The sequence below is a fragment of the Nipponia nippon genome, unplaced genomic scaffold (assembly GCF_047370975.1).
Source record: "Nipponia nippon isolate SJK-2023a ecotype South Korea unplaced genomic scaffold, ASM4737097v1 scaffold_9, whole genome shotgun sequence".
NCBI lineage: Eukaryota > Metazoa > Chordata > Aves > Pelecaniformes > Threskiornithidae > Nipponia > Nipponia nippon.
The window spans coordinates 7125125-7150388 of NW_028262413.1; the positions used below are offsets into that span (position 1 = coordinate 7125125).

A 25264-nucleotide genomic window follows, 5' to 3' on the forward strand; every position below is an offset into this window, starting at 1 on the left:
TGGAACTTCATTTTCAGGATGTTTCGAAGCTGAGTGCTGCAGAGATCTTTTTATCCATTAAACATGTTGAGTGAAAAGGATGATTTCCATTGGCATCTTGAGTACTTTAAACAAGTTTAACAATGCAGTTTATTCTTCTACTTGATGCATCTTCGCAGGAGTTGGCAAAGAAACCTCCTCTCTTCATTTAGAGCGCTGTGAGGACTGACTTACTACTTTATTCTCTTTCAGCTGGTTACACAGTGTAATGCAAAATACGTGGAATGCTTCAGTGCTCAGAAAGACTGCAACAAAGAGAAGAACAGGAACTCATCAGTCGTGCCGTGTAAGATCGCATCTTCGGTTTGATTACTGCCTAGCGTAACTTTTTATACTGAATTCTCCCAGTGTTATGCATGAAAAGGCATAGCCACTAGGAAGGAGAAATGTAATCTTTTGTTCAGACCAAGCTGCCTTGTCTTTCAGAATTACCCTGATGAAACTGAACAAAAGAAAATAGTTACAGTGTCAGCCAGATATACTGTCCAAGTGAAATGTTAATTTGAAGTGCTTAAGAATTTGAATAATTAGGTAGGGGATAAATCTATGGGATACTGAGAGAATTACTTTGATACCACTCCCAGCTCAGGTGAGATCTCCCAGTGTGATTGGCACAAGTTGCTTGTAATTCAACTACTACACTCAATTTTTGCGTGTGAGCCTTCCCCAGATTTGAGGGTATTTAGTGCCCAAGGACACAGTTTCACAGTCATTAATATGGAATCTCTGCCTTGTTGCCAAGTAGTATGAATTTGCACCAGACCAAGCATGGGCACAAGGTCATTCCCATCACATTACCCAGGGCACAGGACATACAGGACAGATGATAGCCAAGCTAGCACAAAGTAGTAATGGCACAGATATGGTCCATCATGAGGTTTGTTAATAAAAAGGGAAGTCATCGGGATAGATCTTAAAAACAAATGTGAACAGGGCAGAAGTAGTCTATACGACTTTGCAGTGTGTGTCAGGTAGCTGCAGTGATTTCAGTTTGGTGCTTGGGGCCTGTCGGTTGGTTTGAGGGTGTTGTTGAAGCCAGCCCTCAAACACGGAGGAGTGCTGAAGGGGTGGTTACCTGTTAGGGAAGGGCTTTGTCTTTGGAGGCTCTCTCACCCTCCAGCTGGGAGGAGTGAGTGATGGTAGTGCTACGGAGTGGTAGGGAAAACAAAATAAATCAGCTGGGTTTGTGTGCTGCTGGAGACAAATGGAACACTACAGTCAAGAATTACCTGAAATCCCCTGTTATCACTGCATATACTGTTATTTGGTAATTCAGCCTGCTGTGAAAATCTTTGCTATAGTAAAATTTGATTCCTGAAATTACTTTGTCCTTGTGGGAATATTGTGCAACATTCTCTTTTATATCCTGTGTTAGCAGGCAATGCTTTAACGCAGTTAAAGTGCTGGCCTGCTCCTGCGGGAGATGGGAGCTGCAGAATGTTTGGTTTGTTAACGTCTGAGAAATTCTTACTTTTTGCATTCTGCCATGACCAGACTTTGATCTTTTTTTTCTTTTTTCTCCCTCTGTTTTTTTTTAATCTTATAGCTGAGCGTGCTAGAGTGGGCTTGGCACCGCTGCCTGGAATGAAAGGAACAGATTACATTAATGCCTCTTATATCATGGTGAGGAAGCCAACACCTAATTACAAAGTAAAATCAATTCTAAGGTGCTAAATACCAGATGCCTATAATTGTCTTAATTCTGTATGTAATGGCTGTGTATTAACAGATGAGATTTTAACACCTTCCCCATAATGTAAAGCTATTAACTGTGTTTTATTAAAGATTGTTGCCTAAAAAAATTAAATACAAGATGCATTTAGAGGGAATGTGTATTTCCATGAGATACAGTCAAATAAATCCTGGGATTTAGAGTAAATGAAAACAAAAGGGACTCTGCAGAATGGAAATGGAGTTATAAAATTATAGTCTGTGTGAAAATATTGTGGAATAAAATGAAATAGGGTCATTATGTGTCCCCAAAGATTAAATTAATGCTTTAAAAGTATTGAAGGCAGTAAGTAACTGTGTGGTTTGTTTTGCTGCAAAAGGGCTACTACAGGAGTAACGAGTTCATCATAACCCAACATCCGCTGCCACATACAACTAAAGATTTCTGGCGAATGATCTGGGATCACAATGCACAGATCATCGTCATGCTGCCGGACAACCAGAGCCTGGTGAGTTAAACGGTACTGCAGTCACTTAGCCCAGCTGGGCACCAGCGTAGGGTCACTTAGTTGCATGCTATGGCTATTTTCTGGTTGAAAGCAAAGCCAATTTTGGAGCCACCTCCTCAAACTTTGCCATAAGGTTGGTACAAAAAGACAAGTTTCGAGATGTAGGGTGTGTTTGTTTGCTCTCCCCTTTTGCCCTCACCCCGGGAAAGACACCCTGAGCTGGATGGACCACAGTGCTCACAGGCAGCACGCCAGCGGTGACGACCTCTGCGAAGGTCCTGAGGGCTGCCTGGCTGGTGGGATGCAAGGCACTGGGGTTACTGGGTGGCCAGGGCCATGGGTAAGGACTTTGAGAGGAGCAGAAATACAAAGCAGGGACAGTAGGATAGTTGCTTGTTTGTCTGGGGGGCTTAAGGCTCAGGCCATGCAAGACTGAGGAAGGTTAAAAATGCTATTTTTGATGAAAGTAAAAAGCAAACATGTATGTTAATTTAAGTGGAAATAATGAGACAGAGAGAGAAGGAGACACAGATGAAGTGCTAATCACTACTTCCAGCTTTACTAGCATGTCTCAAGAGAGTGCGTTGAAAAGGATTAAGAACTAAACGGTTCGTTTTTTCATGCACGTATCACTGAGGTGAACAGACGATTGTAGCTGAGTGTGGGAGAGAAACCACCTTCATTACAGCAGGAAAATAGCAGTCATGAGGGGCTCCTAAAGAGGCAGCAGTCGATACGCTTCCCGTGTGCCGCGCGATGAAAGGGACTGCAGGCGCTGCGAGGCAAAGAGCGTTCAGAGAAATCCGATCGAATCAGAAAGCACTAATGAAATGAAAGTGTGTCAGGTGGAAATGAAGAGGCTGATCTTGTCTTTACAAGTACATGAAATAGCTCTGCAGAACAATAGCGATTAAAGGGTAAAGGAGGACCGCTGGACTCGGCCACATCCTTTGCAAGGATGCCTGGTCCCTGCTTTCACCTTCACCATTCCCAGGGTGGAGGCTGGCCAGAAGGACAGCAGTAGCATCCATGCATTGGCTCAGTGTTTGGTGTGGGTTGTTGGCTGGCAAGGAGGGGTGGCACGGGACTGAGACTGTGTCAAGGTGCTGAATGTGTAATGCCAAAGGACAAGCTGATAACGCACACCGCTGCTGCACAAGGACCTGTCACTTGGCAGGACAGGTCGCTTCCCTGGCATTCAGCAATATTACGCTGCTTGCTGGCATCTCTGCACACTGAGGGCAGAATTTTCACAGCACTCAGAGGACTTAGGACTCTAAGTCCCATTTTCAGAATAAACATTTAAGGCCCAAATCTCACCAATATCTTGCACTTCATGTGCATCAAGGCTCCAGGCCCACAGAAATAAGCCTGGTTTTAAAGACATGCTCGTGGCTGCAGTGGGATGAAGTGGGCTTGCAGCTCATCTTTTCTCATGAGTAAAACACGGGTTGTTCAGAGATGCAGGCGTGCAGTACCGTGCATGCTGACGGGGTAGCTTCTGTGCTTAAGCTGCAGGGACAGTAGATCCCTGAAGCCAGGAGGAGAAACGAGCTTTGCGTGTATGTGATGACAGAGCCTAATTTCTTTTCTCTGCAGTGAATTAGGAATGCACAGTTATTTTTTAAAGAATAGCTTTGACAGTATTTTACCTACACCCTGTCAGTTAGGCTACTTCAGCACTGAGCTTCTTCTACCATTCACAGTCTCACGGAGATTTTATAGTGTCCCTTCAGAAGAGGAGTTTTGCTGGAGGATTTGCATTAAGTTAAGCCAGTGTTTTGTTCAAGGCTAAGAATATTTGGGTTTCTTCCTTTCTCCTCGCTCCTCCTCTCGCTCCTAAAAATTCAACCCCTACATAAGTATCCATCAGTCTTCTACCTAGACCTGATCCACAGACCTTCTACTGATACCCTCGAGTTTCGGATTAGACCACAATAAATACAAATGAAAAATGATAAGCAATTAATTTTTAAAGGTCAATGAGTTTTTTTCTAAACAGATATATGTCTTTCATGCAAAACTGTAGGCAGGAGGTAATAAAGCCTGGGATACAATACAAAGGTTAAGTATGAGTGAGCGAAGATAACTGTTTCCCTATGAAACCAATTAAAAAGCAGATGTTACCTGTTTGGACGCACAAAGGAAGGATCTGGCAGGCTTACTGTCTACTGTAATAGTAAATCTGTTTTAGACAGAACTGGTTTTTAAAGGTCAGCTCCCGATCATCTCTATTTATCAAACCTATTTTTTGATCCACTAGATTTTTCAGTCGCACACAAGGTATCTGAAAGGCTACAGAAGTGTGTTGTTTCATTCCTCCAGGCAGAAGATGAGTTTGTGTACTGGCCAAGTCGTGAGGAATCCATGAACTGTGAGGCCTTTACTGTGACCCTTATCAGCAAAGACAGACTGTGCCTCTCTAACGAAGAGCAAATTATCATCCATGACTTTATCCTTGAAGCTACCCAGGTAAAATAAAACTCCAAATGTGGGTCTTGACTTTTCCTCAAAATGTTATTGATGTCATTTAAATATGGAAGAAGAAATGTTCAGAAACAGTTTTGACAAGGATTTACTTGTAAATGCATGTGCATGCACATTGCTCACGGGGGAAAGGTATTCTTGTTGGCTCCTTCTCCTTCTCACATCTTCTACATCCAGGTAGATTCCTCTAGCTAGTGAGACCGTAGTATTAATTGTTTGTCTTATTTGAAAGTGAAGACACTGGTTTTTCACTTTGAAATCACACAAGTAGATTGAATTATACTTTGTAAAGTACACCAAGATTTACTGTCCTATTTCTGCTTATAAAATTCAGCATTTATAGTTTAATTGTTTTGGGGTCTTAATTAAGGGGTTTTACTTAAGCACATTTCTTTTGAGCTATAAACCTGCCTCTAGTTTGCTGTTGGGATTGCAGCTGGATTTTGCTGCAAAATATTAGTTTGCAAGCCCTTTGAAATTTGAATTCCTTGGTTGCTCTTCTCTTGTTTGACTTTTGAGCTGTAAGGGCTCTGAGAGAAGGTTTATATGCATACAAGCCCTGAACTCAAATACAAAATCTATCAGTTAAACCTTTTGTTAAAGTTGCATTATTTTAGCGCATTCGCTGTTACAGAGATGCTAGAGCTGTGCGTCTGTCGTCTTCGTTCCATAGAAACCCTTTGGAAGAAGAAGGTCTCTCTTGAGTTTGTAGTGAGGCTCTTCCCTCTTTCTACCTGGAGTGGATAAATGTGAAACTGAAGTAGCTAATGCCCAGGCTGGTTTTTCATTGCAGGATGACTACGTTCTGGAAGTCCGCCACTTTCAGTGTCCTAAATGGCCAAACCCAGATGCTCCCATAAGCAGTACCTTTGAACTTATCAATGTAATCAAGGAAGAGGCCTTAACAAGGGATGGCCCCACCATAGTTCATGATGAGTATGTCATCTCTTTTCTCCCATTTATTGGCAGGTTGTACAAGGAGTTGCTCAGCTACAGCTACAGGACACTTGTTAGGATTGATGTCCATTCTTGCATGGAGTGGATGGGGTTTAGTGGTCTAGGGAACAGGATCAGAATATTTAAACTTCCAGGGATGAGGTTTCAGTTGGCATCTGAGGCCAAATACATTTTGCTTGGTGTCGTTTTTATGTTGGTTGTAGTCTTAGGTGGATTCAGAAAGTGAAGCTGTGTTTGCTTTGTAATCATTTTGGGTTCTTCTGCACCTGGAATTATCCCAAACACATCCTACAGCCTGTTTCAGAACCCAGCAGAACCCTGGTTTAGATAAGGCTCTGAGCAGCCCAATATGGACTTATGGAAACCAGTTTCAAAACAGCCCTGAGCTCCTGTCTACCAGCTCGGGTTTAATGTGCCACGTAAGACAGAACAAACTCGGCTCAGCTGTGTCTCAGGATGAGCAGCAGATGTATCTTGTGACAAAGGGCCCAGGTTTTGTGAGAGCAGATTTATTTTTCCTCCTCCTGCTTCCCCAAAAACACTCCAAGGGGCCCATACGGTGCCAAGTGGGAGGGAGGGAGCCCGCTAACACAGGGCCAACATGCCCCAACACTTGTCTCCTTTGTGGTGCAGTGGTGACCATTGTCTTGCCAGCTATGCTTGAGTGCCCAGTTATAAAGGGTGCTAAATATTGCATTGCGTATTATTAGTTTGCACACATTATGGAACTGCAAAACACCATTATAGTGAAGCTGGAGCCTGGGTCTAACAGGATCTCTTTGGAGGGACTGTTTCCCGGCAGGCAGAGTGCTTCCCAGAGTCATTCTGCCGTTAAAATCCCAAGGAAGGCAAATTTCTGACACTCCTTGAGTTGCCCTTAGAGCGAACACCAAGCCAGCATAAACAACTGCTATACCTGCAACCCCCCGCGCTCGAGTCTGTTGGACCTTTTGCCATTGCTCCAAAACAGAGTTAGTGGGAAAGTCTTGGAAATCTTCACCTTTTGCGCAAAAACATATTACCATACTCTGCTATTTCAGTGGTCAGATCGGCCTTCGTGCTGATGTGCGATTGCATGCTGGTATCTGCCGTTGCTGAAAGAGCTTTCACTTCACATCGGTGTGTTGCTGCTGCAACAGGTTTTTCCCAACAGACTCCTGCAAATGGTGCCTTGGGCTGCAGCAAGTAGTTTTTCTCCCACCGTCTCCTGCCTTGCTAACGCACAGTGTAAGCTCTGTTGCCTGTTGCCAGCACTGATTAATTCCAAGCTAGTTTTAATATTCATGCTTTGGGTAGTCTGAAGTGAGGTTTTGCTACTCTTGCAGTATTTAAGATTATGTTTTACAAAATTAGAACCATTATTGATTTGGGCATTTCATGCTAGACCAAAAAAAAATCAAAATCGCATTCCAACAGTGCTGAGTCATTCTTTCTGTAAATTGCTTTTTTCGTTTATTTGTCATATTCAATGATTTTATTTTTATGCCTAATACATAACGTGGATTCTGCTTTTCATTGGAGCCTAAGCAAATGTAGCTGAAAATGAAAATTTCCCTTTACTACATGCAACAACTATATCACATAATCCACTAATAATTACAACTGCAGATTAATTCCAAATATATGAATTTGCAGATACTAAATGCATGTGGTATTTAGGAAGTACATGGTGGGGTGAACTCAATAACAACATTTCAAAGAAGTTCAGAAATTCCAACTTGAGACAGTTGTCAAGATTTTCAAATATAACTGCCCATATGTAGGCAACTAGATAAAGATTTGCTGCATAATTTTCCAAGAGAAAAGCCTTCGGATTCTTGGGAGCTGGAGATTATCAGCCCAAGTAAAAATGAGGCCATTAGACCCTCAGAAGCATTTCGTTGTGTCCCATCAGGCGCAAGCAGTGGCCACTTTGTCCACTGTCCCTGTCAATGATCAGTCACAGCCATCTGTATAGTTCTGCAGAAGCTCTGCTTCTTCTTCTATAGACTTTTCATCAAATATAGCAGATCTATTGTGATCTGATTTCTGTTTCCCATTTCTAGGCAAATTGAGTTTGCAAAAATCATACGAAATTAAGTCAGCATATGTCTTGATTTCCACAGGAATGTTGTAAAAAATCCTAGTGGTAATCTTATGATACCAGATGGCATTGCAGCACTTGCCGATTATTTAAGTTTCCACGTACAGCTCTCCAAACGGTTTATAGAGCAAGTCAGCACCAATGTCCCCTTTTACAGGTGGGGACATTTAGACACAGACTTTCTCAAAGTCAGAGAGCAAACCCATAGCAAAGCCAGGACAGAATTGCAGTCTCCCGTGTACTGGGAGAGCAGAGGACAGCTGAGGCTCCTCAGAAGCAGTTAGGAGCCTCTGTTGCTTAGGATCCTCTATCCCATGCCCCGCAACCGCATGCATGATTCAAGTACACCCAGAGATTTAGCAGCAGTCAGATTTCTACCTGACCGGTATCTCAAGGACCCATTGATTCATGCTGCTGACGAATAACCGTTGCTCGGGTTCTTATTACGTGACAGCACAGCTCAGCTCTTCAGAATCCGTAATGTCTCTGGGGTGCCCAGCTCGGGGATGTTGCCTTTTGCCAGTGAATCAGAGCTAAGGAAGACTTTGAGATGTGCCCCATTTACTTGTGAGCACCTCATATCCGTGTTAGTTTTCTATAATTGTCAGATGTGGAGGAAGAGGCAAAGTCTCATTTCTTTCTAATTGTTTATGTTTTGCTTGAGCTCCCACTAATGAATTTAAAATACGCTCAGCTATAATGCAGATGCTTTCAGTACATGTGGCATGCGAGAACTGATTGCAGTGTTATACTCTCCGGGCTGGGAACTTTTAAATGGCTCACGTTCTTCTGCTGATACAGTTCTTTGTATTGAATACTGCAGATATCCTGAGATGACTGGTGTACCATCAAATTTCTTCTGTAAATTAAAATGACTAAAAATTAGCCAGTATAAAACAAGCATTTAATAGATACCGAGATGAACTACAGTAATCAAATAAGACTATATCAACAGTTTCGTGGCTCTGTGCCGGTGCCCAGCTATGTTTCTGCATATCTTATCATTTTGGTGTGGTGTTTCAGGTATGGAGCTGTGTCGGCGGGAACGCTATGTGCCCTTACCACTCTGTCCCAGCAGCTGGAGAATGAAAATGCTGTCGATGTTTTCCAGGTGGCAAAGATGATAAATCTTATGCGGCCTGGAGTATTTACAGACATTGTAAGTCTTTAAATGGAATATAAATGGATAGTTTACAAGGTTGTTATCTGAGACCGAAAGCATGAACTAAAACACACGTTCTGTGTGTTATCAAGCCCTACTGCATCTGCTACCAAGCAGAATTTGCATTTGGGCTTTTTTTGTGTAGTTGTTATTTTTTATAAACCTCAAACCCAGACTGTAAGTCTCTGATGTGCAGTTAAGCTTATTTCTCATACAGTTAGGGGGCCTCTGTACAGGCAGCCCTAGCAGAGAAGGACCTTTCAGCTTGTCATCATCCCCCTGCCAGCCCCGTAAGTTAAGCTGTGCTATTTAAACCTGGCACGTTGTGATCTGAAGGGATGCAGCAGGGCAGGTAGAGCTGCAGGGAGATAAAGCTTCAAGAGAGGGGCTCTTCACTGGAGGTATTTAAAAGAAGGGTAGACGTGGTGCTCGAGGACATGGTTTAGCGGTGGACTTGGCAGTGCTAGGTTAACGGTTGGACTCGATGATCTTAAGGGTCTTTTCCAACCTTAATGATTCTGTGATGCTATGATTCACTCAGCGTGCAGCGAGAGCAGCACCCTTGTCTCAGGGTGCGTGGCTCTACCGGGAGGAGGGAACAACCTGGGGCTGAGCTGTGGGCTCAGGTATTGTCCTGCCCTCCTGTAGTGTTTAATAATACATCGGGAATAATGTGATCTACCCAAAACTGGACTTTTGGGTTGGCAAGGTTAAACTAGATTAACAGAGGTAATTGCTCTGTAAGTCTTTTTCTTTGCTATATGTATGCTTCTAGTAACGAATATCCATGACCTTCCCTGGAAATGCCAAATTTCCGTGCCACTCACTTGTGTAGACTGAAAGGATTGAAATAACTTAACTTTTCTTTTCCAGGAACAGTACCAGTTTCTTTATAAGGCAATGCTAAGCTTGGTCAGCACTAAGGAAAATGGAAACGGTCCCATGACGCTGGACAAAAATGGTGCTGTGATGGCCAGTGACGAATCTGATCCCGCAGAAAGCATGGAGTCTCTTGTCTAATTGGAAACCTGAAAAGGCACTTAATTTGTAGAACTTCTGAAGACTGAGTGAACTTTTTTGAGGCCTTTTTTGCCAGACTCTAGGTTATACAATAACCCAATTACTTTTTTACACTGATAAAAGTTTTGATATTTATTTTTGCCATTTTATGTCTTAATGGTATCCTACTGAGCATTTGCACCTCTGTTTATTTCACACAGTGAAACGCAATTTTATCTAGTTTGCACTATATGATCAGTGTTACTGCCTATAATAATCTAATACAAGACAAGCCCTGATGTGACATTCCATGACAACAAATATACGCTTTTTCTGTTTTGTTTAAATGCAGTGAAGTTTTGCTAACTACAGTGACCCTCAAATCTTAAATCTTGAATGCTAGGCCAGATGGATTCTTTCTACGACAGATACTGTACCCCTTCATGCCATATTTATTATTTTAATGATCACGTCACGGTTTTGGTAACGGTATTCTGCATTCCAGTGGAGTGGATGAGCAGTGTTCATCCTTTCTTGACAAAACGTGGCAGGTGATTGTTAGCTGCAGGGAAGGTCTAATAGCCTTGTGGAGCTGAAAGAATTCTTTTGTATTGTTTCAAATTGCTGTTTTGTACACTTACAGGCCTAAGACTTGCTTCACATGGAATATATAAATTACATGCAATATAATTATGAATTAGATGCAATTCATATGTGGGACGCAGCGATAGGTTTTGAATTTACAATTTCAAAGTTTGCCCCCGTATTCAGAAAAATGTCGATTTTAGTTTTTAACCAGCCCTATGATGGGAAAATATTTTGGTTTTATTCTCATCAGAGCCAATACAGTGAGAAATCTGCTACAACCCAAAATCAGACCTGTTTTCAGATATATTAAAGGTAGCAATACTTTACGTTACTAAGCTATTCAATATTTTAAACACATTAATTTCCTTACTATTTCTTGAATATGACCTCACACCTAATGGTATGTTACATGATGACAGGCGTTTCTTAATTTCATAACTGTTAGATGCCATTTTTACAGGTGTGTAATTTTCATACTTTAGTGCTAAAACATAAAGTACTGATCCATATTTACTGGTGAAGCAAACTAATAAAAAAACTACCTATAAAGTTACATTCTCCCTCTTTTTTTTTGCCAGACTAATTCTTTAGCACAAACCTAGCTTATTGTATTTTCCCTCCCACACCGATAAAATGGTTTCCCCCAGATTATATAAATAATTGAATTATTGTTTGGAGCATTTAAGTATACATCCTCACTGGCTCCCTTTTGCTTTGTATTTGGTCGCAATTCAACAAGGTCCATCCCCATTTAAAAAGAAAAGTAAGCACATACTTAATTCTCCTGAAAATTAAAGCTAATCATGTCCTTCATAGCTTGGCTGAGTAGGGAGGGGTTATTGAATCTGCCTTGAAAAGGAAAAATATCATTTCAACCATCCTGACGTTTGGTATACAAGTTAAAGGCACTATCCCTTATATATGGCATTAATTTCTTTGCTTTTAAATTTCAACTGCACAAAACATATATTGTCATTTTTCAGGACTTGTCAAAATTTTACAGCGTATTTTTCATTTAAATGTAAACCTGTTAATTTCTGACAGTCCGGTCTTGCTGAAATACAGACATTTGGCAAGGCAAACCCCACTTCTTCTGTTGGAGGGGAGGGCAGGGAGGAAGCTTAGCTAAGAAGGAAGGTTCGGTGCGTTTTCACACGCAAGGAAGCTGAAAGCGAACTGCTTAAAATCGTATCGAGAGTAGGTATTTTTGTTCAGAACCTCACGAGGTACAAGCTGATACGGCCTCACTGAGCAGAGGAGCTATGCAAACTGGTATGTGCTAACATCTGGCCTTTTTATTTTTAATAAGGGAAAGATTTCCTAGTATAGATACACTTGATTAATTCAACACCAAAGTATTTAGGAATTCATCAGCAACCTTTTACATAGTCACCTTGTACTTCTCAGTTTGTTGAATCCCTCCATACAAGTGATCCAAATAACTGCTAGTGCTGAGCGGTATAATATATCCATGGTTAACGTAAGGCAATCCCATGCCCAGCACCAGCCAATCCAAATAAAAAATGTGCAAAATATTTCAAAAGATGGCTTTGTAGTTTGCATCCCCTTTGCACTGGGACAGCCCAGCACCCAGGAGGGAGTCAGTTAATGTCTGGTAGGAGTTAAGCCTGGCTCTGCAGTCGCCACAGCCCAGTAACAAGAATTAAGTAAATTTTGCAGTACTGCTGCCTGCAAGGGCTGGAAGGTTTTGCTGAGTGGCCTGCTGGCCAGCCTCCAGCAGAGGCTGGGGAGCCCCCCTTGCGTCCCCAGTGGTGATCCTGGCCTCGGGCAATTCCGGCTGGTAGCACAAAGGGACTCTGATGAGTTGGATCAGTTGAATCTGAAGTATTTAAGTTCCTGGGGAGGTGTAGGGAGAAGTTAAGAATTCAAACCCTGACAAGAGCTAAGTGACAGAAAGATTACTGCAGGCATCAAGAGGGTTGGATTTGTTCAGTACTTTCAGCTGATTACTTTTCATTTCACTGGCATGATGGAAGATAACTGTGGTTCGTGACACACTGCCTGAATATCCTTGGTTTAATCCCTTACCTTCTCACAAGTTTTAAAAATCAATGAAAGAAGGCTGTGGGGGTTGAACTTTGGTAAATGCTTTGGAAATCCATGCATTTGCATTGGCATTTTCCCACACCTGAAATACTTGCTTGGGGTTTAATCCATGGGGAAATAATTTACACTGATGTTCTATGAGTTCTCCATGGATTTTTTCTTAAGGGGGCTGAAGCTGTGCGTTAAGTGCTGTGCTGACAGTCAGGTAGCCAATAGATGGTAACGATGCGTTAGGCTTGGAGTGGATGAAGCTAGGAATTGCTTGTGAAGGTCAGGATTGAGAGCGCCTAAGAACCAAATCTATCCTGCTGTAAGCAGCTGCAGTTCTGCTCTCTTACATGGATTTGCACCTCTTTCCCTGGGACTGAGCGAGACTGGCAGAAGGAGTGAGTGTGCGTTCAGAGATCCGCGCTCGTAGAGCCCCACTGAGATGCCCTCGGGAGTCCCTCGGGCCAAAGGCCCGCTCTGCGCATCGCAACCTTGCTTTTGCCGCACCAAGCCCCCCGCCCCCCGTAACCACTTCTTGGCGTTCGGTCGGGATGGCTTTCAAGCATCAGAAGTTCCCAGACAATGCGCAGGCCTGCAAATTAAGAGAACCTGAGTATATCCCATAGCTATAAAACGTGGTCCTCAGCACCAGCCCTGAGAAACAAGGAAATAAAGGACTGAAGTACACGTGCATGTGTGTGTCTGCTTTTCAAAAATATGATGTCTCCATGTCTTGCATGTGTACTGCGCTCACAGACCGTGTGAAAGACACAAAAGACTTCTGTGCGTTGAGCCCATAAGAGCAGCCAAGCTTTCCAAGAAGGAATGCTTGGAAAGCTGCTGTGTCATCTTAACGTCTAAAACGGGTGACAGTCTCAGCCGAATGCCCCCTCCTAGGAGCACTCCTGTACGTGACCTTGGCATCGGTAGGCAGGTCTGGAGAGCCAGCAGGACCGCGCAGGTGTGCAGGCTAAGCGCCGACTCTTCTGCAGGACCAAGGCCTAAAGAACGTTCATTTTAAACAGCGTTTAGTATTTCACAGTGTCTGTTTCCAAATATGAATTTAGGAACAGGAAAAAGAAAAATCCCAAACCCTTAAACTACTCCTTGTATGTGACTGTTTCCGTACTGTGGGTCTGTTCTAGGTTAGTGGAATCATTTACAGGATCTGCAAAATTTCACTTGTCTTTCCAGTTTTCTGACTGCTTGAACCCAGAGTGATACATTGGAACATTAGGAGAAGAATCTTTATGACACAGCACAACTGCCTTCTTATTAATCTCTTTTTAAGCTGATATATTTTATTTAAAAGCTAAAAAATATAGATATCGATTCTACCAAAGATACATACTACTAATTCTCAGCAAAACAAAACCAACTTAATTTAAAAAAAAAAAATTAAAACGTACTTGTCTTAAAGATTTAGCAGTCTTTCTCAAATTCTTGTCTTCTGACATCAGATCTTGCGTTCTGAAGTTTATGTTCAAATGGTGCCAGTGAACTTTTATATGAAGGGAAAATGCCTATTTGTTAATCCACTGCATTGCTGCTCTTCTTTTTCTTTTCTTTTTTTTTTTTTTACAGATGTAATTCCACTCTTACTGTTACCCCTTTGCTCTTCTTCTCTTTGTTGCCATTCTAACAATGTGAACTACATTGGCTTTACTTATCAAAGGAGAAGGAATGCAAAAATAAAGAAAGAGAAGGAACTGTAATGAAGAGATTTGGCCTCTACTTTGTCTTAGCTGTTAAACTGTTTTTAGTGTTTTTGTTAACTATTTGCAAAGGGAAGCATTTTCTACAGAGGATAATTAATTTCAAGAAAAATGTCTTGAGTTTTAAGAATAAACGTCTCCAAAAGAGGAGATAGTCAATTTTATACAATGTCACAACTCTCCAACATTTGGGGTAGTGACTTCTTTTGTTTTGTTAGAACATTTGAAACTAGCAAGCAGCCATTGTTTCTAAAGACCGAAGCATTCATGTGTACTCCTATTTTCTTTTCCTTCATTTTTAAAATAGCAAAGTCATTAAAACTGTAAATATTTTGTTGCTTGGATAAGCATCTTCTGGGAACTTTGTATCTATGGTATATAATCATAGAATTTTATATTTTCATATAAAGCTAATTTTTTTCTAGTTTCACCTCCTTCCTAGTTCTGTGGTGACTATGTGAATACATACCTTCTGTGTATCGAGGTAGTGAGACACCATCATCACACTCCAAAAAAGATTTCCACACATGTCATTTCTTTGGGGCAGTGATTGTGAAAGTTGGATTTTTTTTTTTTTCTATTCCATTGTCAGTGTGTGCAATAGGAATTAGACTTAGCCAGTCACTGGATACGTTTGTCTCATTGGTCCATTCAGAAAAAAAAAATGTGGTGTTTGGTTTGGGGAGGGGGAGGGAGGGAGTATTTTGAGGGAGATTTTTTGTTCGTTTTGTTTTGGTTTTTGTTTGGGGTTTTTTTGTAACTTGAAGAATCTTCTTTTTGTTATGTTAAACTATATCAAATCATTCTATTATAGTGTTATTTAATATGTAAATTGTATTGCTATACATAAAATAAAGTATGGTTTTTGATGTATTTACAGACTTCTTCCTTATTTGCATCAAATACGCATCCAGAACAGATGCACGAGTCAGTATTTCATCGTCCCAGGCGTGCAGGAAGAAAGATGAGATCCAAGGCCTGCTTTAATTAGATCTCAAATTTCCAAGCAGTACTCAGCTGGGACCTGTCTCTCAGTCACTTGACAGTGGAGATCACCGTTCCCTTCTTAATTGTCTCCGACTATTCGAGAGCTGCCAGTAACCCCCTTCCCTCTCCACCACTGCTCCTCCCCAGACTGCTGTGACCCATCAAAGTCCCTTTTGGAAGGGGGATTGTCTCCATTCAGCACGGGACCTCAGAGCCTGAGCTTTATTGCCAGCTCCTTTAGTCAGGCACTGGCACAGGCTGCCCAGGGAAGTGGTTGAGTCTCCATCCCTGGACGTATCTAAAAGAAGGGTAGATGACGTGCTCGAGGACATGGTTTAGTGGTGGGCTTGGCAGTGCTGGGTTAACGGTTGGACTCGATGATCTTAAGGGTCTTTTCCAACCTTAACGATTCTATGATTCTATGATTCCTTTGGGCGTGCCCTTCCTCAGATCTAACCCCGGGTTATCAGCAGATTTTGGGGCTTCCACCAAGCCACTGTCACCTGATTTATTGTGATAGCCTGCAGCTACTCACTGCTCAACTAACCCCAGAGCTGTGGCAGAAAAAGCAAAAGTACTCATCCCCATCTCAGGCAGACTGGGAGGGAGGGACAGATGTTCCAAATCCGAGGGAGAAAGCAGCAGATATTCCCCACGGAGCGCATTAGCAGTCATACCTCCCTGCTGCATCCGAGCCAAGAGCTGTCACTGAAACGGGCGCACGTTACGCCATCGGTGCTCGGTGTTTTGCGACAAAACCTCGACAGCTCCGCATACCGCCTCCCGTGCTGATTCTGCGCCGAGTGCATGTCTTACTTTTTTGTTGTTGTTCTTGTGGGAAAACCACTTGGGTTTGCGGATAGAGTCTCATTCAGATCTGCTGCCGGCAGTGAGCCGCGGAGGCACACCTGCCTGCAGCGGGGGCACGGCAGCTGCCTGGGCTGACGGAGCCTTCGGAAACCAGGCAGCAGGCAGCCTCCAGAGCAGTACCTGCACGTGGACAAACAACATCAATAACTGAAATTGCTTGCTGACGTGAAATTGCTGGTTAAAATCAATACACTATGTATCTGCCTTCTTTTGTGTTGCTGCATTCTGACCTGTAAGGTCCACGTTCTGGTTGACTGGGAGAAAGAGGGTGCCTGGGACACCAGTCGGGGACTGTGATTAGTGTGACACCGCAGTGCTAGCAGCACAGCCTGCTGACTCCTGCAAAGCCCCGTCGTTGTAGCATGCTTCCTCCAGCCCTTGCTCCAGGGCACTGCCTCACCTTTTGCATCCCAGTAACAGCCCAACAGGAGCCCACAGGCAGCCTCCGCCTGCCTTGCTGCTCAGGGAGCAAACGCAGGAGGGCAAGGAGCTGCTTCCCTGCCTGCCAGGCCTGCCCGGGGGATGCGAGGAGAGCCCAGTGCCCTCTGCATGGCTGTCAGGCAAGGGGCAGGCAGCTGGGGCTGGGCACCCAGGGAAGGCTCCTCTGCCCAGCTCGGCTGGCATACCTCCACGGAGAAGAGGGCAGCCCCTGCACGCACGGGTAGGTGGGTACATAGCGCTTTGTAACAACAGCACAAGAAAGCTGCTTAAATACCACTTGTCTGGGAGGTGCCTGAAAGATGGAGGTGATGGCAAGCTGAACAGGAGTCAACACCTCTTGCTGCAAGAGAAAGACCAACGCAAGCCTGGCAGGTCTAATGTGGGACCAGGTAAGGAAACCCTCCCGTCCTACTCACAGCAGGTTTAAAACTGCATCTTGAAGGGAGGGAGAACCACACAGGAAAAAAGTGAAACCCCACTGAAGACAGGCAAAAGGAGGGCTACAGGAATGGTCAGTGATCTGGAAATCCTCTGAGCAAAGACAGGATGAACTGGGATGGTGCCTAGTGAAATGCTGGAGAGGGTGGCCTGGGAGAGTGTCTCCTGGTATTTAAAGCACCACTCATGAAGGAAGGGTGTAATCTCCCTACATCTTTGGTAGATATGGCAAGCAATAGAGCTTGAACAGCCACAAGGAAGGTAGGAGTTGGGCAGTAGGAACATCGCCTAGGACAGTGATGCAACAAAGATTTGTCTGTAGCAGCTACAGAAATCAGGACAACCCAGGGCAGCCCCTTAAATGAAAAATTGCATTTTCATTAGACAGCAGCAGCTCTGAAGCGGAGCCCCCAGCCTGCTGGTAGCCAGAGCGTCATGTGGGCATGGAACACACGGGGCAGAGCTCCCTGCAGGACACAGGGTGGCCGTTCTGCTCTAACCTACCCTCGCCTTGAGCGGAGCTCGGCAGCAGCGGCCCCCTACACTGCAAACCTTGTCGCCGCTCTGGCAGTGCAGCACTCGAGTCCCTGGTCCTCCCGAGCCATCCTGGTGAGCAACAAAGGCGGGAGCAGAGGACAGGAGAAAAGGCAAAGCCTTGGAGAAAGTGCGTGGGTTCTGTGCTTGGGCTGGGGAAGAGGCTTGGCTGAGACTTATATCCAGTGGAAACATGTAGCAAGTAGTTCATTAATACTTTGCCAACAACGATATGATTTACCAGCACTTCCCACTACTAACAATACGCCTGAATTAATTGGTGGTATCAGGAGATCCCGACATCTTCTGTAATAAATAGCTAATGAGTTTAGCCTTTAAGGCTTCCGGAGGCTGCTAGCAGTCATGCTAAGCAGGCACAAATAATAGCAGCGTTTTTATTAAATGGATTCAAATGCCAGAAGGTGTACTTTCAAGACCTTTTGCAACATAAAAATAATTTTGATCAATGGTTTGGTCCCAATCCTATTACTTAGCCACTTCAAGCTCCACGAAGTGCTTCATGCGCTGCCATGTCACCCCCACCTGCTGGCAGCTGCCTCATTGATCACTCGTGGTTTCTGTTTCCCCTTTGCCGCCAATCAATGTTTCTGATGTCTTTCTGACTTTGTGATGCTTTAAGAAGCAACACTTCACAAAGCAATCTCGCCTGACACTGTGTTCAATTAATCTGACAGTCACTGGGCTCGCTTTTCTTTTCTAAACTTGTTATCTTCCTTATGTCTTGAAATCCTTGTTTAGGAGTTGACGCCTGCTTTGCTGGTGTTTTATGTTACGGTTTTGAATTTTGAAAAGATTCTGCATTTCAGTTCCATGTCTCTTATGGGAGCGGTTTCCAATCTTTCATATTTCACTGTCTCTGCGTCCGTGAGCCATACTTTCTGTATGGCTCATAATTTCTGTCACTCCCAAATTCAAACTCTGTTCATCATATGTCCCATATCACAGGATATTCTTGCACAATATCTAATCATAAATACTTTGTTCCTATATCTAAGGAGCTGCTGAAAGAGAGAGTTTCTGAGTCAACATCAGAAGAAAGCCAGAAGGTATGTGTGTTTTGTCTTGGAAGGATAGCATTATTGGCCAGAAGCCCAAGGCTTGATAGAAGGGAATGTGGCACAACCCTCCACCAGCTGTTTTGCTGTTTTATTTATGATCTAAAAAGATGCCCCATCTGAGAGATGAGGGCCAGCATGCTCTGATTGCACAGGCTCCTATGTAATATAGATGTTTTTCTGCACCATTTAGGGTCTATGGGTCCCAGCTTTCTCTGGGTCCATCAGGGGGATGATGCCAGCAGCCAGGAGTGAACAGAGCACTAAAGCTTTTCCTACACATGAATCCGGCCTAGTATGGGTTTGAGGCAGCTGATGGCTACTTTTGGTACTGCTCCATAAAACGTATTGCTGCTCTGGTCGTAGGTACCATAGGCGTACAGAAGGCAATGTGCAGTCTTGTTAGCTGGTGCCACACTAGTCCTCACAAGCCAGACCTGGGGGAATGAGACACTAAGGCAACAGAGGGAACCTCCAAATAAAACCTAGACACTGTAAGAAATCTAGTACAGACTCTTGAAAAATATTTCCACATCCTAGTAAAGAAACTGTGGCTTCTCAGCCATGCATCACACAGACCCACAGTCCCTCCCTGCACCAGCCATTGCCCAGCTGCCTGCCACATCTCCAGGTGCTGTTATGGAGTGGGTGACAGCTCCAGCCACAACTTGGGTGGCAACAGCAGTAACATCTGACCAGCCTGTTTCCTATTGATTTACACTAACTTCACACTGGGTAATCAGTGGGCTGTGTGGGGGACAAGATGAAGACTTGATCGTCTGCTAGAGTAAGAAATCGGCATGCCCCACAGTCACTGATGGTGGTCAGTGTGTTCTCATCCATTGGTTGCGGTGCTTCTATCACAGAGACCTTTAGTGAGGCAGGAAATACTGGTGACAATGACAATTGCCATTAATTTTGTAGAATGAGACTTAAGGGAGGGAGAACTCTATTTCAAATAATATCCATTTGGCACGTGGCACAGCAAGTTCAGCACCAGAGCTCCGAGACGCTGCATGCCGCTTCTTTTTGCGAGAGGGGAAGGCTGCAACCCTCTTCAGTTCCTTGCTGAGAAGGAAAAGTGAGGGGAGAGTTGACGAGCTTGATTGCCGGATGAAATGAGATCTGTAGCGGTCTCTCAGCCAATGCATGGGAGGAAAATTATGATCTCTTACAGAAAGCCTGGCTGTTTTCTCTCTGCAAAGAGGTTCCTATGTAGTGCACAAGACGGATGGAATGGGGGTGTCCTGCATGTACTAGATAAATGAGCAATTTTCTGTAACAAGGTGCTTACCAGGTTTCATCAGCAGATGATCAAGAAGAATAGAAAAACACAGAAAAACAGTAGATTGAGGCCTTCATTACATGCAGCCTGATGGGACCATCAGCACCACGCAGATTCGCCCTCCAGGAATTTTTCCTAACAGGCTGAAATCATTATCTTCAACAGTATTGGCTCAGTGTCAGAACTGCTGGACGAATTCTTAAGTCCGATCATCAGATGAACATTCTGATTCTAAGCTGTAGTTTTAATTTAAAATATCATTTAATGTCATTTAAATTACATATCATTTCATTCGTGACATTGTGAATTGACATTTGTAGAGAACATCAACGTGTAGAGAACGTCCGGCGTGTTCAAATGCCATGGGTGTGACTGTGACCAAAACAAACTGTTGGCTATTGTAGCTGTAATATAGCAAGCTGTACAAAAATAGGTAACACAGAATAAAAGGGTTAAGCTAGTTAACACTTTATTTAGCTAGGTATAGAAAGGTTATCACACTTTGCAACTAGCAAAGTGTGACCTTAGTTTTTCTTAATACTAGCCTTCAAGCTGAAAAACACCATTAGTGGGGGAAAAAAAAATGAAAACTCTTAAAAGTTCAGTAACTTAGGTTATGAAAGGCTCTGCCTTCTGAATTTTAGTGCTTTAAATAAGCTTCCTTATTACTTAAATCCAATTTTCTAGGTAGCCTCTTACTTTGAGCCTGTTAGACATATGTTATGCCTTTGCCTGAAAGTCTCCTAGTGACCTGTAAATTGATTGCAGCCTGTGAAATTGGCCATAAGTAAATCTTTGCTCTTTTTTTTTTTTTCTCCTTATTTTCTTTTCTTTTCTTTTTCTGAAATAAAAAGGATGCAGGTGGCTTGTCTACTGTCAGGTTATAGATCCTGTATGCAGTTCAGAAATGCTATTGACCTTCTAGCAATGATGGAGCTCCTGAAATCTGTAGCTCTTATATTATGAAGCTAAGATGACTGCGTTCGTTGATAATGCCAGTAGGTAACAAAAAACTTAAATTCTTCTCAATCTTTGTTCTTTGTCATCACAAGTACATTTGCAATAGGCAGGCTTTTATTCATCTGATAGGTTTACATATCTCATAGTAATGTGTTTGGAAAGAATGAGGCACACCACAACATACCTAATTGGTTTCATGCAGGGCATCAGTTTAAAGAGTTTTACGACATTTGTTTATCTCATTATTTGTGTTTACAATTTACATGTGTTAAAAAAATGTCCTGTATCTTTCTTGCATCATAACAACTCCACAATAGCAGAGTGCCGTAGCCAGCTCTCCTGTCATTATATCTTCCTAACATTCACCCAGTGAACTGGGAGAACATTTTATGACTGCGTAGGAAGAATAACTGATTCAGCCTAACCTGGTCAGATGAGCAGAGCCCAGTTGCACAACACTTTTCTCTATCTATCTGCCAAAATTTTCCTCCTAACTTCCCAGCTTGAGTCATGGGCGCCTGATCAGCCAGAGCTCAGCACCTTCCAGTCCCCAGCAAAGATCAATGACTGGTCTCTGATTCATCAGCTTTAATAGTCTCTGAAATATATTGTTGTGCTGGTATCCACAGGAATCAGGAAGATTAAGTATGTAACTGCCAAAAAAATATATTAAGCTGGAGTTTGTCACATAAAAGGTATGACAAAAAGAAAAAGAACAAGCTCCAAAATGACAAGCGAAAAGAACACAGTGATTTCATATAAACAGCATGAAGTTGTTCAAATTACACCAAAGTTCGCAAATAAGGGATATTAGTAGTCCCCCCTTGCCCCCACTTTTTATGCCCTTATTTCTTTCAGCTGATCCCTGGGTTTGTGCTCCTGCCACTGCATGTAACTGGGAGGAAGACCGCGTTCCACAATATGATAAAGCTGATTTTGCAAATGATCACAAAGTCACAGACACGTGGCGCAAAATGTTGACCCAGTCCAATGCCCTCCTGGTGGTTTTCCGTTCGTTCAAAAATTTGTTTCGGGGCAGCTGTATCCCCACAGACTTTACACCAGATGAGGAAAGTCCGTTCTCTCACAACTGGCATAAAACCCACTACTTTGGGTGTTTTGACCAGATGTTCGTTATTAACAGGGACTTAATCACAGCCTCGGTAACGAACAGCCCGGAGAAGGGCTGATGTCTGCCTGACCACGCAGCCACCTCTGCCCAAATCTTCTGCCTGAATCACCTCTCACCCTCTTTTCTTCCTCAGACTATACACTGGTCCCTTTCCAAAACAGAGAGCAAAGTCCCATTATGTTATTTCCTTCTTAGTAAGTCCAAAAAGCATGTCCCAAAAAGGTAATATTAACTTTGGCAATTGGATTCCTTGCCTTTGGAGCTCTTATTCCACATTCTGCCTGCACTTATAGAGACTTCAATCTTTATTGATTTTTCCTGTGCCACCTCTCGGCATCCTTCCTAGGCAGCATGATGCATTAACTTTCCATATAATGAATATTCCTGTTTGGTTCTGTACTCTGAAATACACCCATCTCTGAATGAGATTTCAACACTCTGCATTGCTGATTTTCAGCTGCATGCCATAGCCCTTGTTTTTCATAGGCTGGGAACACGAAAAGAGCCCTCTAGACCCAGAGGTCTTGCTTTTAACACAATCACTGTGGTATTGGGGGGAAGGAGAGCTTTTATATTTTTAGACTAGTTCCAACAGTGAAGTTATTAAAGCTATTTTCCACCTTGCAAGAAAGCTACCTGATGATGATATTGTTCCTGCCTTTTAAACTAATTTTATTTCAATATGGTACATTTGCAGTCATCATAATCCTATTGTTGCATGGTATTCCCAGTATAATGACGGAAAATGCTATTGCTTGGGGGAAGTGGTGCATTCTGGTTTTTGTGGGTCCAGGTTTTTTTCTTTTTAATTTTATCTCCTGCTACAATATCAGAAGATAAGCCAATTTATTCACTAAAATCCTTCCTATCCATTCCTTTGTTGACTCCAGTTTCCGGTGAAGGATACAAGGTAGTTTTGCAAAGCAATATGAAGAAATACCTACAGTTACTCCACTAAAGGTAGGCTGCATCCACACTGCTAAGCTTTTGTCCCAGCCATAGTGCAGAGCAGGTAGCATCCTTGCAGTTCAGTCTCTGTATATATATAGAGAATATATATATATGTAAAATATATATATATATTATATATATATATAGCTGTAAAGCTATATAGTCAGCTCGTCCACGCTGGGTTTGGAAAATAGTGGCACTAAATCCATGGCCTCCCTAGGGTGGCACCCCCACAGCACTGGGGACACCCGGAGTCTTCCTGAGCTGAATGGCAGCAGACCTCCAGATAAAAAGAATTCCAGATATTTTATTTTTACTCTTAACTTCTTGTTGGATTTTAAAAATTCATTTTCAGTTTGTGTGAAACAGATGATGATGGCTTTCACACCATGTCATTACAACTATTCTAGCTTACATCCTGCTTTCCCAAAAATGTTATCTTGAGTCCCAGACTTGAGGGAATTTAGAAGGTAATGAGCTTCAGGAGAGTGGAATTTTAGCCTTCCTGCATTTACGACTTTTGTGTTAAGCACACAAACCCCAAAGTCTTTCTCAGATATCCATGTGAACCTGAGATCCAAGGTGGGTATGAGGTACCTACTGACCAGGTTGGCAAGGGAGGCCATTGCCCTGTTTAGATACCCAGCTCTCCACCTACAGTTAGGGGATACAATTTGATTGATATGGAATAGTTGTTGCAGGGGGGTGACTTCCAGAGGATGTCGTTTCTACGTAACCCAGCTTCCCTGCACAGCCATCCTATGCACTGCTGTAACAAACCAGTTTTTTTTCACAAAACCATTATTGCCTCTGCCCAGCTCAAAACCTGAGCTTCCTAACAATGCAACGGTAGAAGAAAAATAAATTTCTCTTTCTCCTCACACCTGAGTTCTAGCTGACACATTTCCTATTTACAGAAGGCTCTTGTCAAGCATAAGCAAGTGCTGAAAGACAAAATAGTATTAAAAAAGTGATCTCATATTATATGCCCATTACTGCCATGTTTTGTATTAAACTTCTGTTTATAATAGTTAGTAAGAATTAATAGATATTTTCACAAATAGGTCTCAATTGTTATAGGTGATTACAGAATTCAGCAGGTTGATTATTACTGCAATAGAGCATTATCTGCTGATGAGCTTGTAACCCATGTTATTCTTATCTGTTAGGTGCTCATATTATCTATTAATAATTCAAAAACTAACCTCATTATAAGGTTGTAGTACGGACTGCGACAGATTATAGCACAAACAGGCAGTACTCAAGCACTACGAAGTTTCTCTGTGCAGCTAATCCCATCTTCATTATGCATTCCTCATTTAGATTTTATCACACGCTGTTGATATTCTGGAGGGCTCCACTTCTTCCTAGGACGTGGTTATCAATAATCCATGTGCTGCATTTCCCCACATGGCAACTGATGCTTGTAGCAGAAGCTTAGCTCTTGTCGTTGTATTGGGATGGACAGATTTGGGAACAAGACCAAGAGTTTGCTAACGGTCTTCAGAGTCAGCAGAGCTCTACACAGCTTCGTGGGTCCGAGTGCAGTGGTGAGGCCACAGGGATGGCCATCTCTGCTCTCATCTCCATCTTTGAGCTGGTACCTTCAGTCCTCCTTTCACAGGATTTCTGTCCAGTGCCTGAAGATACAGCTTCACCAGTACGCTAAACCACGTTTTGGTCCATGTCAGCCACGTTCTTAATATTTATTTCACTAAAGTGGCCACAACATGAAGTACTAAACCTACAAGCAGAAGCACTTGCTGTAAAATGGCTGGAGAAATTGCCAAAGAATGACTGGGAGTGGTTCTTTTCCTCATTTGTATGTACAGAAAACGGAAACCTTAGGGGAAAAAAAAAAAGTAGTTTTTGCTCAAGTCTTTCATTTTTCACAACAGTCACTTTCCAGTGCTACCTAAATAGCAAGCCAACATTCTTTTTTTACAAAATCCTCTGTACTTGAATGTTTTTTGCCAGTTCTCCCTCACAAGGTGGAATGCAAACACTGACAACCGTGAGCGCTCAGCTGCAGTATCTGACTTTGTGAAAATTAATAGCAAAGCTGGAAAGAGTAGGTTGTTCACAAAAAAGAGTAGCATAGCCATTCATGGTGCACACACGCTTGCTAAAATCCATTTTTCTGAATTCATGACAGCACACCTTTCCTTGGAGCCCCTTCAGGCAGGAGACGCTCCCAGGACATCCAGGAAGAGCAGCTGGTCTGGGCAGATTCTCAGGGCAAAAATCTGGGCTTTACTGAAGCCACTGGCAAAGTTCATTTTGACTTTAGCGGAGCCAGGATTTTACTGTCACCTTATCACTAAA

At 42.9% G+C, this 25264-nt stretch overlaps 1 protein-coding gene across 3 annotated transcripts in view; it reads left to right on the forward strand.

Annotated features, from left to right (window-relative positions):
• PTPRG (protein tyrosine phosphatase receptor type G) overlaps window positions 1–14934 on the forward strand; it is a 418432-nt gene extending 403498 nt beyond the window's left edge. For all 3 annotated transcript variants that reach the window (XM_087744487.1, XM_087744488.1, XM_087744489.1), the window contains 7 exons: window positions 232–325; window positions 1586–1662; window positions 2091–2219; window positions 4545–4691; window positions 5500–5642; window positions 8770–8905; window positions 9782–14934. In XM_087744487.1, the coding sequence (XP_087600613.1) occupies window positions 232–325; window positions 1586–1662; window positions 2091–2219; window positions 4545–4691; window positions 5500–5642; window positions 8770–8905; window positions 9782–9928 (873 nt within the window). In that variant the 3' untranslated portion in view covers window positions 9929–14934. The remainder of the gene's footprint in view (window positions 1–231; window positions 326–1585; window positions 1663–2090; window positions 2220–4544; window positions 4692–5499; window positions 5643–8769; window positions 8906–9781) is intronic.
• The last annotated feature ends 10330 nt before the right edge of the window (window positions 14935–25264 follow it).